The sequence below is a fragment of the Corythoichthys intestinalis genome, chromosome 13 (assembly GCF_030265065.1).
Source record: "Corythoichthys intestinalis isolate RoL2023-P3 chromosome 13, ASM3026506v1, whole genome shotgun sequence".
NCBI lineage: Eukaryota > Metazoa > Chordata > Actinopteri > Syngnathiformes > Syngnathidae > Corythoichthys > Corythoichthys intestinalis.
The window spans coordinates 56536402-56548591 of record NC_080407.1 but is presented as its reverse complement, the minus strand read 5'-3'; the positions used below and the strand labels follow the sequence as shown (position 1 = coordinate 56548591).

General features: G+C 46.9%; 3 protein-coding genes across 9 annotated transcripts in view; 1 reads left to right on the top strand and 2 right to left on the bottom strand.

Moving 5' to 3' along the window:
* adam19a (ADAM metallopeptidase domain 19a) overlaps positions 1-1848 on the bottom strand; it is a 22666-nt gene extending 20818 nt beyond the window's left edge. For 2 of the 5 annotated variants that reach the window (XM_057853977.1, XM_057853978.1), the window contains exon 1: positions 553-1651. In XM_057853977.1, coding sequence (XP_057709960.1) covers positions 553-682 — 130 coding nt within the window. In that variant the 5' untranslated portion in view covers positions 683-1651. Of the gene's footprint in view, positions 1-552 lie in introns of all 5 variants that reach the window. The other 3 variants (XM_057853979.1, XM_057853981.1, XM_057853980.1) reach the window with 3 other exon arrangements.
* LOC130927889 (chromatin complexes subunit BAP18-like) lies at positions 372-2530 on the top strand. 2 transcript variants are annotated; one of them, XM_057853996.1, is made up of 5 exons: positions 414-1334; positions 1445-1539; positions 1641-1801; positions 1864-1968; positions 2032-2530. In XM_057853996.1, exons 1-5 carry the CDS (start codon positions 1314-1316, stop codon positions 2094-2096), a joined length of 447 nt encoding a protein of 148 aa, XP_057709979.1. In that variant the 5' UTR covers positions 414-1313; the 3' UTR covers positions 2097-2530. The 2 variants fall into 2 exon arrangements, with proteins under 2 accessions (XP_057709978.1, XP_057709979.1); XM_057853995.1 differs by having other exon boundaries at positions 372-1539.
* mfsd8 (major facilitator superfamily domain containing 8) lies at positions 2237-12190 on the bottom strand. 2 transcript variants are annotated; one of them, XM_057853988.1, is made up of 11 exons: positions 11646-12190; positions 11479-11561; positions 11073-11357; positions 10894-11007; positions 10688-10832; positions 10565-10623; positions 10390-10486; positions 10187-10321; positions 9907-10010; positions 9627-9838; positions 2237-2509 (listed from the first exon to the last, which is right to left on the bottom strand). In XM_057853988.1, exons 1-11 carry the CDS (start codon positions 11702-11704, stop codon positions 2450-2452), a joined length of 1353 nt encoding a protein of 450 aa, XP_057709971.1. In that variant the 5' UTR covers positions 11705-12190; the 3' UTR covers positions 2237-2449. The 2 variants fall into 2 exon arrangements, with proteins under 2 accessions (XP_057709971.1, XP_057709970.1); XM_057853987.1 differs by lacking the exon at positions 2237-2509 and adding an exon at positions 3138-9525.

Sequence of the window (12190 nt, the reverse complement as noted above, 5' to 3'; positions counted from 1 at the left end):
TTTTGATAAAAAAGGTATTTTGCACTTTGTTGTTTTTCATTTTTCTGAATGACTCCAAAATATTTGTAAATAATGATCATTTCACTAAACATTGGAATTTTTTTTTTTTAATTAAAAAATAAACAGCGTTTTTATGAATGGCTACTGCTGTTCTGCTCATCTGCCGCTTCACATGCCCGAGTGCGTTGAAACTACAAGGAGTCCTCAGTTAGCGTCCGTTTTTTTCACGAGGGGAGCTGGCATGGAACGAGTCAACTCTTTGGCTGCCATTGACGGCCACAGACGTCCGACCTATACGGAGGAGGCGTCGCTTTGGCACGTCAATAGGAAACGTTCAAATGAAGGGGGGAAAAAAACAAAGAGGAACGACGACGTTCGTTCGTCCGCCCGCCCGCCCGCGAGAAGTCTCCAAAAGTCTGCCTTTTAAGGGCAAAAAGAGAGGAGAGCGCTCGAGCGGATGATGTCAAAAAGCAGAAGTCTCCTGACTCATCGCTGGCGTTTGAATATCGACGGCCAACGACGCGCAACTGGTTGACCCCAAGTTGGACTTACCCGCTCCGCTGGCTTTTCCCGGGGCGCCGCCGCCGCCGCCGTTGAGCGAGAGGAAAATGAGCGACCAGAGCAAAGACGCGCACGCCGCCGAAGAGATGTGGCCATTTTTCTGCCTGTGTTTACTGTACATCCCTGTGGTGCCGCCCCGTTCTCCCTCTCTGTCGTCCTCGCCCGGTTGCTAAAGTCAGCCTGCCTCGGCGTCTCCCCTGCTTGCTTGTTTGCTTGCTTGCTTGCTTCTTTTCTCTCTCTCTCTCTGGATCCTCCGACTTTACAACTATAAAAGGGACGAGGAATAGACCGCACATCCGGTTTGGACTTTCAAAATAAAAAGAGTTCGTCCTTTTGGCTCTCACGGGCGGATTTTTTTGTGAAGTCGGAACCGTCTGATCGTAGAATATTTAGCTCGACGAGCTAACGTTCGCACGTTGCGTTCACGTCAACTTGGTCAGGGGACTATCTACACTTCACGTGCATTTTACTGCTAAAATAAAGCTCGCGGGCTTTTGTCTTCTTCAACTCCTCGTCTGCCTTTGCCGACGACAGACGTCCAGTAGAGTCGATGACTCCACCTGAGAGCAGAATTAGATGGACAAATGTACGTAGGCATTCGCCGCCTTCACTTTCTCCAAGGTTTTTCGCCGTCGAGTCATCACGTCGTCGTCTTCCGCGCGTCGGTGACGGCGAGACGACTACAACAAGCTAGCGTGTACTCAAGTCAATGCCGACGCCATTGTTGTTAGCATACTAGCTACCGCTCGAACATGACTTCGGCTTCCACCAAAGTAAGTTTCCGGACTAACGTTTCATTCGAAGCGGACGTGAATCAAATGGACCTCGACGGCTAGCGGTTGAGGTAGCCATGGCAACGGTGCGCGTTCATTTTCAAACGCAGGTCGGCGAAATCTTCTCCGCGGCCGGCGCCGCCTTCAGTCGCCTCGGAGAGCTCACCATGCAGCTTCACCCTGTGGCCGAGGTCACCCCCGCCAGGTGGGACGATACGTCGCCGTCCCGATAAAATCGGTAGATCGTTTTCAAAACTTGTAGTCCAGAAAATGAAGCTATTCAAATCCATCGCGCTCGTGTCGCAGCGCTCACGCCAAGAGTCCGGTGAAGCGCAAGCACGAAGACGACGGCGGGTCGAAGGGCGTCCCGCACAAGCCCCCGGCGACTAAGAAAAGCGCCGCCCGGCCCGCGGCCGTCGTCGTCGTCGCCGCCGCGCAGCCGCCGGCCAAAAAGCGCAAGGCCGCAGGTAGGTTCCGAAGCGAGGAGGAGAAATGGTCTTCAAATGACCCCAGAAATAATTTTGTCCAGACGTCACCCTGAGCGCCCTCAACGACTCCGACGTCAACAGCGACCTGGTGGACATGGAGGGACTGGGACGCGGCTCCCCGTCCAAAAAACTCAACTTTGATCAAGGTGCTCAACTATTTCTCAACTCAAAAGCGGACAGCGACGACAAGTAAAACTTTGTTTCCGCAGAGACCTTGAACTTGGACCCCGGCCTCATCATCAACTCCGGTGACCTTCCTTTGCTGTCGCACTGAGAGAAAGGCATGGCAAGAAAATCTCCATGTTTTTTTTTTTTACCTTTTTTCTTTCTTTCTCCCATTTTCACACGCCAGTGGTCAGAAACGGTTCACAATGTCGTTCACAAAATGGAGGACCTCACTCAAATAAACCCTTGCTCAATGAGTTTAATGCAGCTGTAACACAGAGTAGACAGCCAACAGTACAATGATATTGGGGCTTTTAAAAGTGCTACATTTCCTGGAGAGAGATCTTCCCTTAATAGCGTGTCGTTTGTTGCCTGATGAGCGAATATAAAAAAACATGAATGGGACGTGGACAAAGCGTTCGTGTGGAAATTTTACAGGCTTAACATCGCTCCTCGCCGGGTTCAGTCTAGTCGTCGAGGGGCTCGGTGGGCGGCCGTTGGTACGTGGCGCAGTGTCCCGCCCTGGACCAAAAGACAGGAGGGGGGGGAAAAAACGCTTCAATAAGCTTACATCTTGAACATTCAATGCCATGACTTAATAAATAAGATCCTATGTCCGGTTTGTGCCGGACTATCGTGCCAAATAAAAACTGGGAATGAGAGGGTTTGAAATCTTTTTAGGGCACTTTATTTAAAGACGCCGCGTGATCGAACACGCCGGCGCGATCGTAGGACCCCCGGCCGTAAGCTGGCTCGTCGTCACGCCCGACGGGTACCGCGGTGTTACCGTCGCCACGGCGCGGCGGACAGAGCCCAGTCGAAACTGATAGGAAGTACCGGGCTGCGAAACGGCAATCGCATCTTGGTCGTCGTTACCTGCAGACTCCGGTGGAACATTCGTAGTTGTTCTGGCAAAACGCGCCAAAAGGTTTGCTGTTCATGATCCTCCACAGCGGGCTCATGCGGGCTACTCTTTTATGCTCCGGACTTGGCGCCTCGACGCTCCAGCGCACCTGGACGGATGAGAGTTTGTCCGCTTTCCTTTTCCGGCTTATTCGGGAGAGACTCACCTGCTGGCACAGCAGAAGCAGCGCCAGGCAAAGAGAAAGCGTCCGAACGGGGACGCCGTTTTCTTCCCGCATTTCAGGCAAACTTTCCGGCACGGACGCTAGGGAGCGAGTGGCGACCGCTTTATAAACACGCCGATCACTCAAAATGGGACTCCGTGTTTGCAAACGTGCACACTTTAGCCTGGTTTCGCGGACGCGCAAAGATAACGCAGGCACACGTGACGCGAGGTCTCTTCTTAAAGTGGCTAAAGTACTCACAGATAAGATATGGTGGACAACCTGAATTCCGAGATCTCAACCGTTTGGGGGGGGGGTGATTGAAATCAGCAATGAAAAGTATTCTTGTATTTTAAATTGTGGGGGGGGGCGGTAAATATCCTCTCATTTCTGGATATTTTGTTTTTTTGAAAATTTGTTATAGCCTGAAAAAGTGGATGCACGCGATTTACTTTAATCATTTCTGAAAAACTCTGGAAGTATGATTTATATGTCAAACGGTTGCTTTTCTGCAAAGCGAGCCGTAGCGTGAGACCTCAACCCGCCGCCGGCAACGTCGACCTCTAGTATTGACTCGGGTCGGCCTTCGGCTCAAAAACCTGGCAAAACATTCTGGGCCGAGGACTTTGAGTTGTGGACATAACGAAACGGCAAATCTGCGCCAAGTCGGTCGGGCGACGACGGCCGTAACCCTTGTGCTTAAACGCTCCCAAAAGTGGGCTCGGGCCAAGGGCCATACTCGCCCCGGACAGTCGGCGCGTGGCGACGCTCGACCTCGACGCGACCTCGTTCGACCGGCCGGTCGCGTCGGTTCACGGAATTCTGGAAGCTACGCAGAAAGCCTTCACCTTTGGCACGTGGCAAAGTTCGACGTCTGCCTGCGGTAACGCGTCCGTGACCCGCAAAGATAGTTTGCCCGCCGCTGACGGCGATGGACGTCCGCTCCATTTGGACCGAGGCAAATTCGTTCCCCGTCTAAATGGATCGGACGTCCGGCTCGGTCACCGGCAACCCATGTGCTAACTATTTTGTCGTGGAAAATTTCTGCTTCCGCTAATAAACGCTGACTCCCTTTCAAATGATATATGGATTCTTGACGGGAATTCCTGGCTCATTTTTCAGGCATGAAAATGGGTCAGGGGTTAAAAAGGTGAGAAAGGTGTGGAGGAAATATGTTCCGGCGTTCTGCCAAAATGTCCTCCATCGGCGAAACGTGCTACATGTGGCGAATTTGACAATTTTTCACATAAGGCTTAATATTCGAGTTAGCTGGGGTTTAATTAGTTGGAGTTGATTTCAACCACCATTGACTCGCGCTAGCTTAGCATCTCCGGAGTCCTGAAACTAACAAATAACTGGCAAACTGCACAGAATTTGTTCAAATCAACTCCAACGACTAATTAAACCCCGGCTAACTCAAAGATGAATCCTAATGTAAAAAATTCTGAACTTCCCCTTTAAAATAAAGACCATTGAATATGGCCATTAAAATGTTGTCTATAAAAGTTTTAGAGCAATAAAACAAACAACAAAAATGAATGAAATGAACAAGAATCCTTCAAAGTATTTCATAATGGGTCCAAATTATTTTTCGAACAGATCATGTGACTATAGCACCTTAGAGACAGCCGTTTGCATTGCTTAGCCAAAACTACAGCTGAGGAGGCAAGATGGATATTTCGAATTTCTTTAAACCTAAGCTTTCAAAACCATCAACAACAACTGAGCTTGAACCGAGGATTGAGCATGAGCAGTATCAAAAAGTCCTGGCTGTCGTGTTACCTGTTGTGCTGTAATTCCAAGTGGTACTTGAATTGGATGCTTATAGCGGTCGACAGTCTTTTAAAGTTCGCAGCGCACGGAGATATTTTGGTCATCTTTATTGGACAAAAATGTGAAGTAATGGCTGTGTTTCCAGTGTGCAAATGCAGCTGTTTGTAGTATATCTCCTGCCTATTTCACTGCATCCTGGCGAGGTAGCAAGGCTATGTTGTTTGGCCGCAAACTCCCTGCGCTCACGGCTCACGACTCATGGTAATACACGTGACCCGTTTTTTTTTTTTCCATCCCCAATTAGAAAATGTGACATGTGATGTCGCTCCCATGACTACAGTATTCTTCATTCTACACACATTATGGGGCAATATCAAAATAGAAACGCACAGGCATCAAGGAAAGTAATTTTAATCAGATTACTGATTTAGAAAAATGAACGCGTTAGATTGTTCTTCACTGAAAGACAATAATCAGATTACAGTTACGCATTACTCACATAACGCTTTACTGACAACACTGCTTTGATATTACCGTTAAATACACAAGCTTGACGCTACCTTAACGGGATCTATTTTTTCACCGGACGCTCTGGAAGTGTTCAACGCAAGCTGCAACGAACGGCAGTAACTTTGTCATACCGCAAAATATGAAAACGATCCATTACTCACCAAATTCAATATGCAGGCAAATGCATTCATCTAAAAAAAAATTGGGAGTGAGACCTCACCTCGTCCAGCGAACGTGAATTTGTGCTTAGGACGAGCTCATCTGTTGCTATTAGCGATCTTTGAAGCTCTTTTTTTCCCCTCCCCGCATACAAACTTGTTTCTCTCTCAGCGGCTGTGATTAACCTCAATGAAGTTGCTCTCCTAGCTAAGCCTTGTCTATCATTCGTCTTTGTAAGTTTTTAATAACTTTGTGTATTGAATTTGAAAGGAAATGTGTGTTTTGTTTTTGGCGAACTTTTTCATGAAGCTTAACTGTTGAAGCTACTCACACGGGGAAAAATACCATTGTACAAGGTTTTAAATGTATTTATTTGGTATATTTCAGTTACCACGATTTGAGAGATCAATAAATTGAAGAATTTACGCCTTGTGTTTGGAGTGTTTGTTTTTGGGTTTGCTGGAATAGCGTCACTGACACACGCAGCATCAAACGGAAAGGGGTAAGCGTTGCCGCGCCAGCCACTGCGCCAAGCCACTTCTGGCTGCATTTTCGACACATGAAAAATAACAAATACGTACTACTGTATGACGGAAAATTTTAGTGGTTTTGTAACCGCCACGTTTTCATAGCATGGTAAACCGTGAAGGTAACCGGCACATGCCTACACCCCCCCACCCCCCTTAAAAAAATTCTCCTCGGATCTACACGATTCACGTAGGTCATCCTTTTTGACTTCAAAACGGCGCATTTCGCCGAAAGGTGAGAGATTTTCATGCCTGATTTTTGGACATTTCCGACCGGGTCACGTTCGTATCAGAAGCGTCGTATGCTGGATAAACACTCCATTTTGACAAAATAATTCATTGATAAAATATTGATGGAATCAAGCAAGCTGAAAAAGACTACCCATTTTTTGCCCCCCCCCCAAAAAAAAAAAGACAATTCCAAGGCCACACAAAAAAGGATAGGCCTGCCATATGTTCAATTCATTAAAAAAGAAAAAAGCCGTTTCCGGTGTTTGCATCAGGTGGTTAATTAATGATGTCACAAAGCCTGAAGCGGGGCAAGTTTAGCTACTTTCTTCATGCATCAATTCAACAAGATGAAAATTGTAGCCGCCGTCGCTAGGCCCGGAGCACCAAATTTCAACACTGGAAAAAAAATCGTTCCACATTGATAAATCTTTTCACATTTACACAAAGAAAGACTTAATTGCTGCCGTGCAACTTTGAAAGCACCAAAGTTAAAAAAAAAAAAAAAAAAAAAAAAAGCTGTTTCCAGTGTTGACATCAGGTGGTTCAATAATGACGTCACGAAGCCTAAGCTGTGGCTAGTTTAGCTATTTTCTTCAACTTTGTTAATTTTTTTGTGATTTTACGATTGTTTCTCAATCTTGAATGTATATAAAGTATTTTGGGGTCCCAAAAAATAGCTTCTATAAAAAGTTAGAAGTTGACACTCACCCCCGAGGTGTTGCGTCGGATTCGTTCCGGTCAATGGAACAGACTGAGCGTGCACTTTTTAAAAGTGTTGGACGAAGTAGCAACTTTTTTTTTTTACTTAAGTACAGAGCAAATAATTACTAAGAAAAAGAATGTACTCAAGTACTTGCTTTAAAAAGTAAAAGTATTTTCTCCCGATGCAAAAATATAACTCGCACAGATCTGAGCCAATATTCAAAGAATCATAAATTTCATTGACTGCTCAATTTTATTTCAAACTGTGCAGAATTGGGGGGGGGGCACACAGAACAGGGGCGTAGGTTTGCATGGGGACGGTAGGGACAAAACACTAGCAAATTTACAGGATGCCGAAATTGTCCCCACCCACTTTTAAGCAACCTTATTTGTGTTATATAATGACTTCCGTTAAATAGGCCATTTACATTGTCTTCCCATATGTTTTAATTGTTGTAATTGACCCAGCCATTATTAAGTGAATGATTTTCATTCTGTCTTCAGACACATGGACCTCTTTTCACCATTGTTTTTCCTCCTAAATCCATATTTGATCGGATGAGGACTTGACCTCCCACCCACACAGACATCAGATACTAGAAATATTAGGGATATTAGGTTGGTTTTTTTTCAACCAGCAGCAGCTGCCACTGTAAAAATTATAAAAAGACACTCAATGTCATGGAAGTGGGGACCGCACCACTAATTTTGCTATCGAAAGTCCGAACTGCATCATTTTTCATAACATTAAACTATTTGAGCTTGCAACTTGCAAAACTCGAGTAGGAAGCTGCTTAGAGAGAAGGGTCCTCCTGTATGTTTTTTACTGTTAACGTTATTAAACTGTGAGAAATGTAGTGAACCCAGTTTTACCCCTTTCTCCCCAGTTTTACTTTATCTTATTTATGTGGTCTTAAAGCAGCCCACAGGAGCTTTCTTTTTTTTTTTTTTGTAGAGTTTGGCTGTGCTTGTGGACAAAAGCATTAGTGTTTTACCTGAAGGACAGCTCCATTGTTCCCTGACAAAGAAGTTATTTTTCATTTCTTTATTGGGACAATGTTGAGTGGTCTTAAGACAATTGTTATTTTCTGCATTCCTGGATAGTTAAGAGATTATTAACAAGCTTGTATTTGTGTATGTCTATTATTTGATGTTCAAATAATGCAATTTAAATGCTGCTCATGAAATCTGGACATTTTTTTCTGGAAGGTTTAGTAATATTTGAATCAAACAGCGTAGGCTGAAGCAATACACATAAAAGTTAGTAAAAGTCAATGCAGATTTATTTTGCATTGATCATTAAGAATGTCCCGTCCCCAGCAAAAAGTCTTCATGCAGTTGATGCCATATCGTCCCATACCAATGTTGAGACCAAAGGCTAGGCCCTTGAAACAGAAGTTTAAGCTCAAAACCCCCCCAAAATTGAGTTTAATGACAGATTGGATGCAACTACTGTACAAGGTGCATACTGCCACCTACTGTGCGAACGTGTGTAAAATCCATCTAAAGGTGCGCTCCTTTCACTGCCGGTTTGAATTGGTCAACCCGCCGCGCTATTTTGCTTGCTACCTCTCGTGCTCAATGACTGCACGGGGCGGGGTTATCGATGAAACGGAGGCCCGCAAACGAAACTAGCAATTCAAAATGAGGCAAAAAAACAAAACAAAACATGGAATGCGGGAGACAAGGTGAAAAGTTACGTGCTGTAAAATCATGTAGTGAAGTAAAAAGTACTACAGCATATTTGTACTCAAGTACAGATACACAAACATGTAAATACAGTAACAAAGTACTGTTACATTCCACCAATTTGAAATGGTTTGTTTTTTCATAAACTTCAGACATGCAGTAAATCAACTGCATACTTACATATAAAAAATGACTATCTTCCAATATTCATCCTGTACGATGCAAAAGTTTGTCCAAAATTCAGCACGTTACATTATGCCGGCCGCTCTGCCTTTATAGACATTTTTTTACGTGAGCGGTGCCAAACAATACACGCAATGTCTTTGCATCTGTTCATCACCATAAAAAAAAGGATCATTGGGGCCCACATACATTTCAAAATATATTCAGAGTTTCCTTAGCTAAACTGCCGTCATTCAATGAGACAAATTTTCTTAACCAGTGAATGTGACATCATCATTCAGTCAGTTCATTCATCAAGCAATCGAGTAAAACGTGTCATCACGCATCAGTAACGGAACTAAAGTATTTGTTTAAATACAATCCAATAAAGCGGACTGTATTTTTCCCAGACTATCAGTCGCACTTTGACACCCGCGCTACGTAGTCACCGGATTCAAAACGGGATGACGCGCGGTCGCTTTCAAAGTGGAGTTTTGGGTCCAGCGCCTTTTCATTCTACGGTCCTCCCGTGCCGCACGGAAAAAGCCACGAGTCTGCGATAGACGGCGGCGAGGAGGGCGACGGCCGCCGCCACCGTGCCGCAGATGACGCCGAAAGCCCAGCGGGGCCCGAGGAGGGTGTAGACGTGGGAGACGAAGACGGGGCCCAGGGTCCGCGCGCCGCTCCCCGACGCCGTCAGCCAGCCCATGTACACGCCCTGGAAATACGGTAACGTATCCGTATCGGGCGCCTTTGAACCGCCGCGGAGAACCTTATCCGTTCGTTCGTTCGTTCGTTCGGATCGCGGGCCGGGTTTACCTGAGGTTTGGGTCCGAGGATTTTGGAATAGAGCGTGTAGGACATGACGTTGCAAGCCGGATAACCCACTCCGATGAGAAAGTCCGAAGAGATGTACTGAGCCAGGTGGACGGCGGGGGTGTACTGACACCAGGTCTGGTCGTAGGGACAGCCCGTGGGCTCGAAGGAGCCGTTGGACCACGTCCGACCGACCGACGAGTCGTTTCGAAGGTCTGCCGAGAGGACGCGACGTTACCGTTCCGTTGGAATCCCTGACTTTTTTTTTTTTTTCATAAAATACCTGCCCACTGGATTTTAGGGTAACTGTTTCCCCACGGCAGCAGGACAAAGAAGCCGCAGAATATGATCGCCAGACCCGCCAGCAGCACAGGACGATCCCCGACCCTAAAAAAAAAAAAAAAGGTGTCGGAATAACTGCGCAAACAGCTTTGTTCATAAAATCAGAAATTGGTGCATGATAAAATTCAGGTGATGTTGGAACTTTGTAAATTTTAGATACAGCAATATTTGAAGACGCCTACATTTTCATCAAGCTTACTCTTGGCTCTCGTCGTCGTTACCTTTGAGCGGCCACTTTGACGGCCAGGAAGACCAGGATGGATTCAAATCCGATGCAGCAGATGATGACGCCGTTATAGAAAACGGCTTCTCTCCTCGTCCACGCAAACATATCCATGGACAAAGGCGTGGCGATCCTGTTCCGGAAAGGAGTCCGGGTTACCGGCCTCGGCGTCGCGTACGACTCGCTCGCTCGCTCACGTACGTCTCGAAAACGGCGAAAATGAACATGACGACAAAAAAGAGGACGTTTGAAGTGAAGACCGCCAAACTGTCGACGGTTTCCTCCGCCATGTCCTCATCTATAAGAGAGGCAACGTGACAGAGGACTTTAAGGACCCTCGGGATGGGCTCGCCTAAGGCACACGCCGCCGCCGTACCTTCCGAGAGGTAGTTGATGGGCGGAACGCGTCTGCCGTCGTCGTCGACGCGGTGCTCCCTGCCGAAAGGAATAAGCCGTCAGCCGGAAAGCCGCGTTTCTCGTCTCGTTCGAAAGACTTCACCTGAGTACCGACACCACCAGCAAAATGTTGACGACGCCCAAGACGGCGGCCAATAAAGCCGGAGCGGTGTACATGTTGAGTTTCAGCTGGACGAATTCCACCGTGTAACCCACTTCCCCGAGGAAGGACAAGCAGGCCTGAAGAGCTGACGGACGTAGCGAAACGGAGAGCCCAAAAAATGGTATTGGCGTAATGCAAAAATTCACCTGGTCCGAGGATGAACCCCAAGGCCTGACAGGCGCTCATGTTGGCCATCGCGTTGGTCCGTTCCTTTAGCGACGTGGCCCCGGCGACGTACGACCTCACCACGGCGACGTTGCCTGCCGCCGTCGGACTGGCGTTAAAATTTAACTCGAAATAAATGACGTCGGGCGACAAGGACGACCTGCGCCGAAGCCCACGAAGGCGCGAGAAATGAGTATGTGGTACTTGTTCCCGGTCGCGGGTAGGGAAGCGTAGGCGTAGTAGATGTTGGCCGACAGGTTGATGAAGATGGAGCACACGAGCGGCTCTCTGCGAGGTCGCCGATTGGACCACAGGCCGAAAAGGGGCGAGGCCGCCATCTGGCCGACGCTGTAGGCCGCCACCACCCAGCCCAGGAAGGTGGCGTCGGCGCCGTCGTCAGACTTTTGCAAGTACGGCCACAGTGAAGTGATAACGATGGTGAAACCTAGACACGGATGCTGGTCAGAATTATTGTCCGCCAGGTGGCGACATATTCACCACCAGTAGAACGCATCGTTCTGTCAATACTTTTTAACAAACAGTGTATAAAATGAGATTTCACTCACCCACGCTGCTGAGAAACATAGTGAAATACATGACCCGAATGGACCTCCATCGGCTCTGGGAATCGTCATCACGAACGTCATCACTGCACAAAAACACGTTGACATAAGTTTTGTTTTGTTTTTTTAAACACAAATCAAGACTGCTTTGACGGTTTAAATGGACTCACCTGTTCGGGTCGTCCCGGAGTAAAGGAGTATTCTCGTCCGGATCCTCAATCTGATACATCCCGCCTTTAATATGCAGTTTAAAAAAAAAAAAAAAAAAACTACTAGCTTTCGCACGAACGCAAAGCTAAAGGCAGCTAACTGACTAGCAAGCTAGCTGTTTAGTTAGCCACTACAGCTCATTTTGAACGCGACGACCGTTAACTCATGGAGTTTGTCGGAGTGACAAATCTCACGCATAGTGTTAGCTCGAGCCACGTAGTGACTTGGTGCGTCACAAAATGCCTGTAAAGAAGTCAAACTGGACTCTGGCACTAGTCGGCTACAAGCAACTTTGACGTGCTTATGTCGCTACGACGACACGTCCGGCGAGACTTGCAAACTATTCGTTGGACAAAAATAGGCCTTGATCGGACTGGGCGATTTGGCTTGGAAATCAATTCGATCCGCGCGACTTTTTGCTAAAAGTGGCGTCAACCGGAACAATTTTTGTTCGCACGCCAGGGAAGAATTATTTTGAAGGCTCTTCCGGTGGCCCAAAAACAGA

Coding starts and splice junctions, on each gene's coding strand:
- LOC130927889 (XM_057853995.1), top strand. CDS start 1,412: ATGGCAACGGTGCGCGTTCATTTTCAAACGCAGGTCGGCGAAATCTTC. Junction 1,540..1,640: donor GCCGAGGTCACCCCCGCCAG/GTGGGACGATAC, acceptor CTCGTGTCGCAG/CGCTCACGCCAAGAGTCCGG. Junction 1,969..2,031: donor AAAACTCAACTTTGATCAAG/GTGCTCAACTAT, acceptor TTGTTTCCGCAG/AGACCTTGAACTTGGACCCC.
- mfsd8 (XM_057853987.1), bottom strand. CDS start 11,704: ATGTATCAGATTGAGGATCCGGACGAGAATACTCCTTTACTCCGGGAC. Junction 10,322..10,389: donor ATTTTCGCCGTTTTCGAGAC/GTACGTGAGCGA, acceptor TTTCCGGAACAG/GATCGCCACGCCTTTGTCCA. Junction 9,526..9,626: donor TCCTCGGACCCAAACCTCAG/GTAAACCCGGCC, acceptor CCGTATTTCCAG/GGCGTGTACATGGGCTGGCT.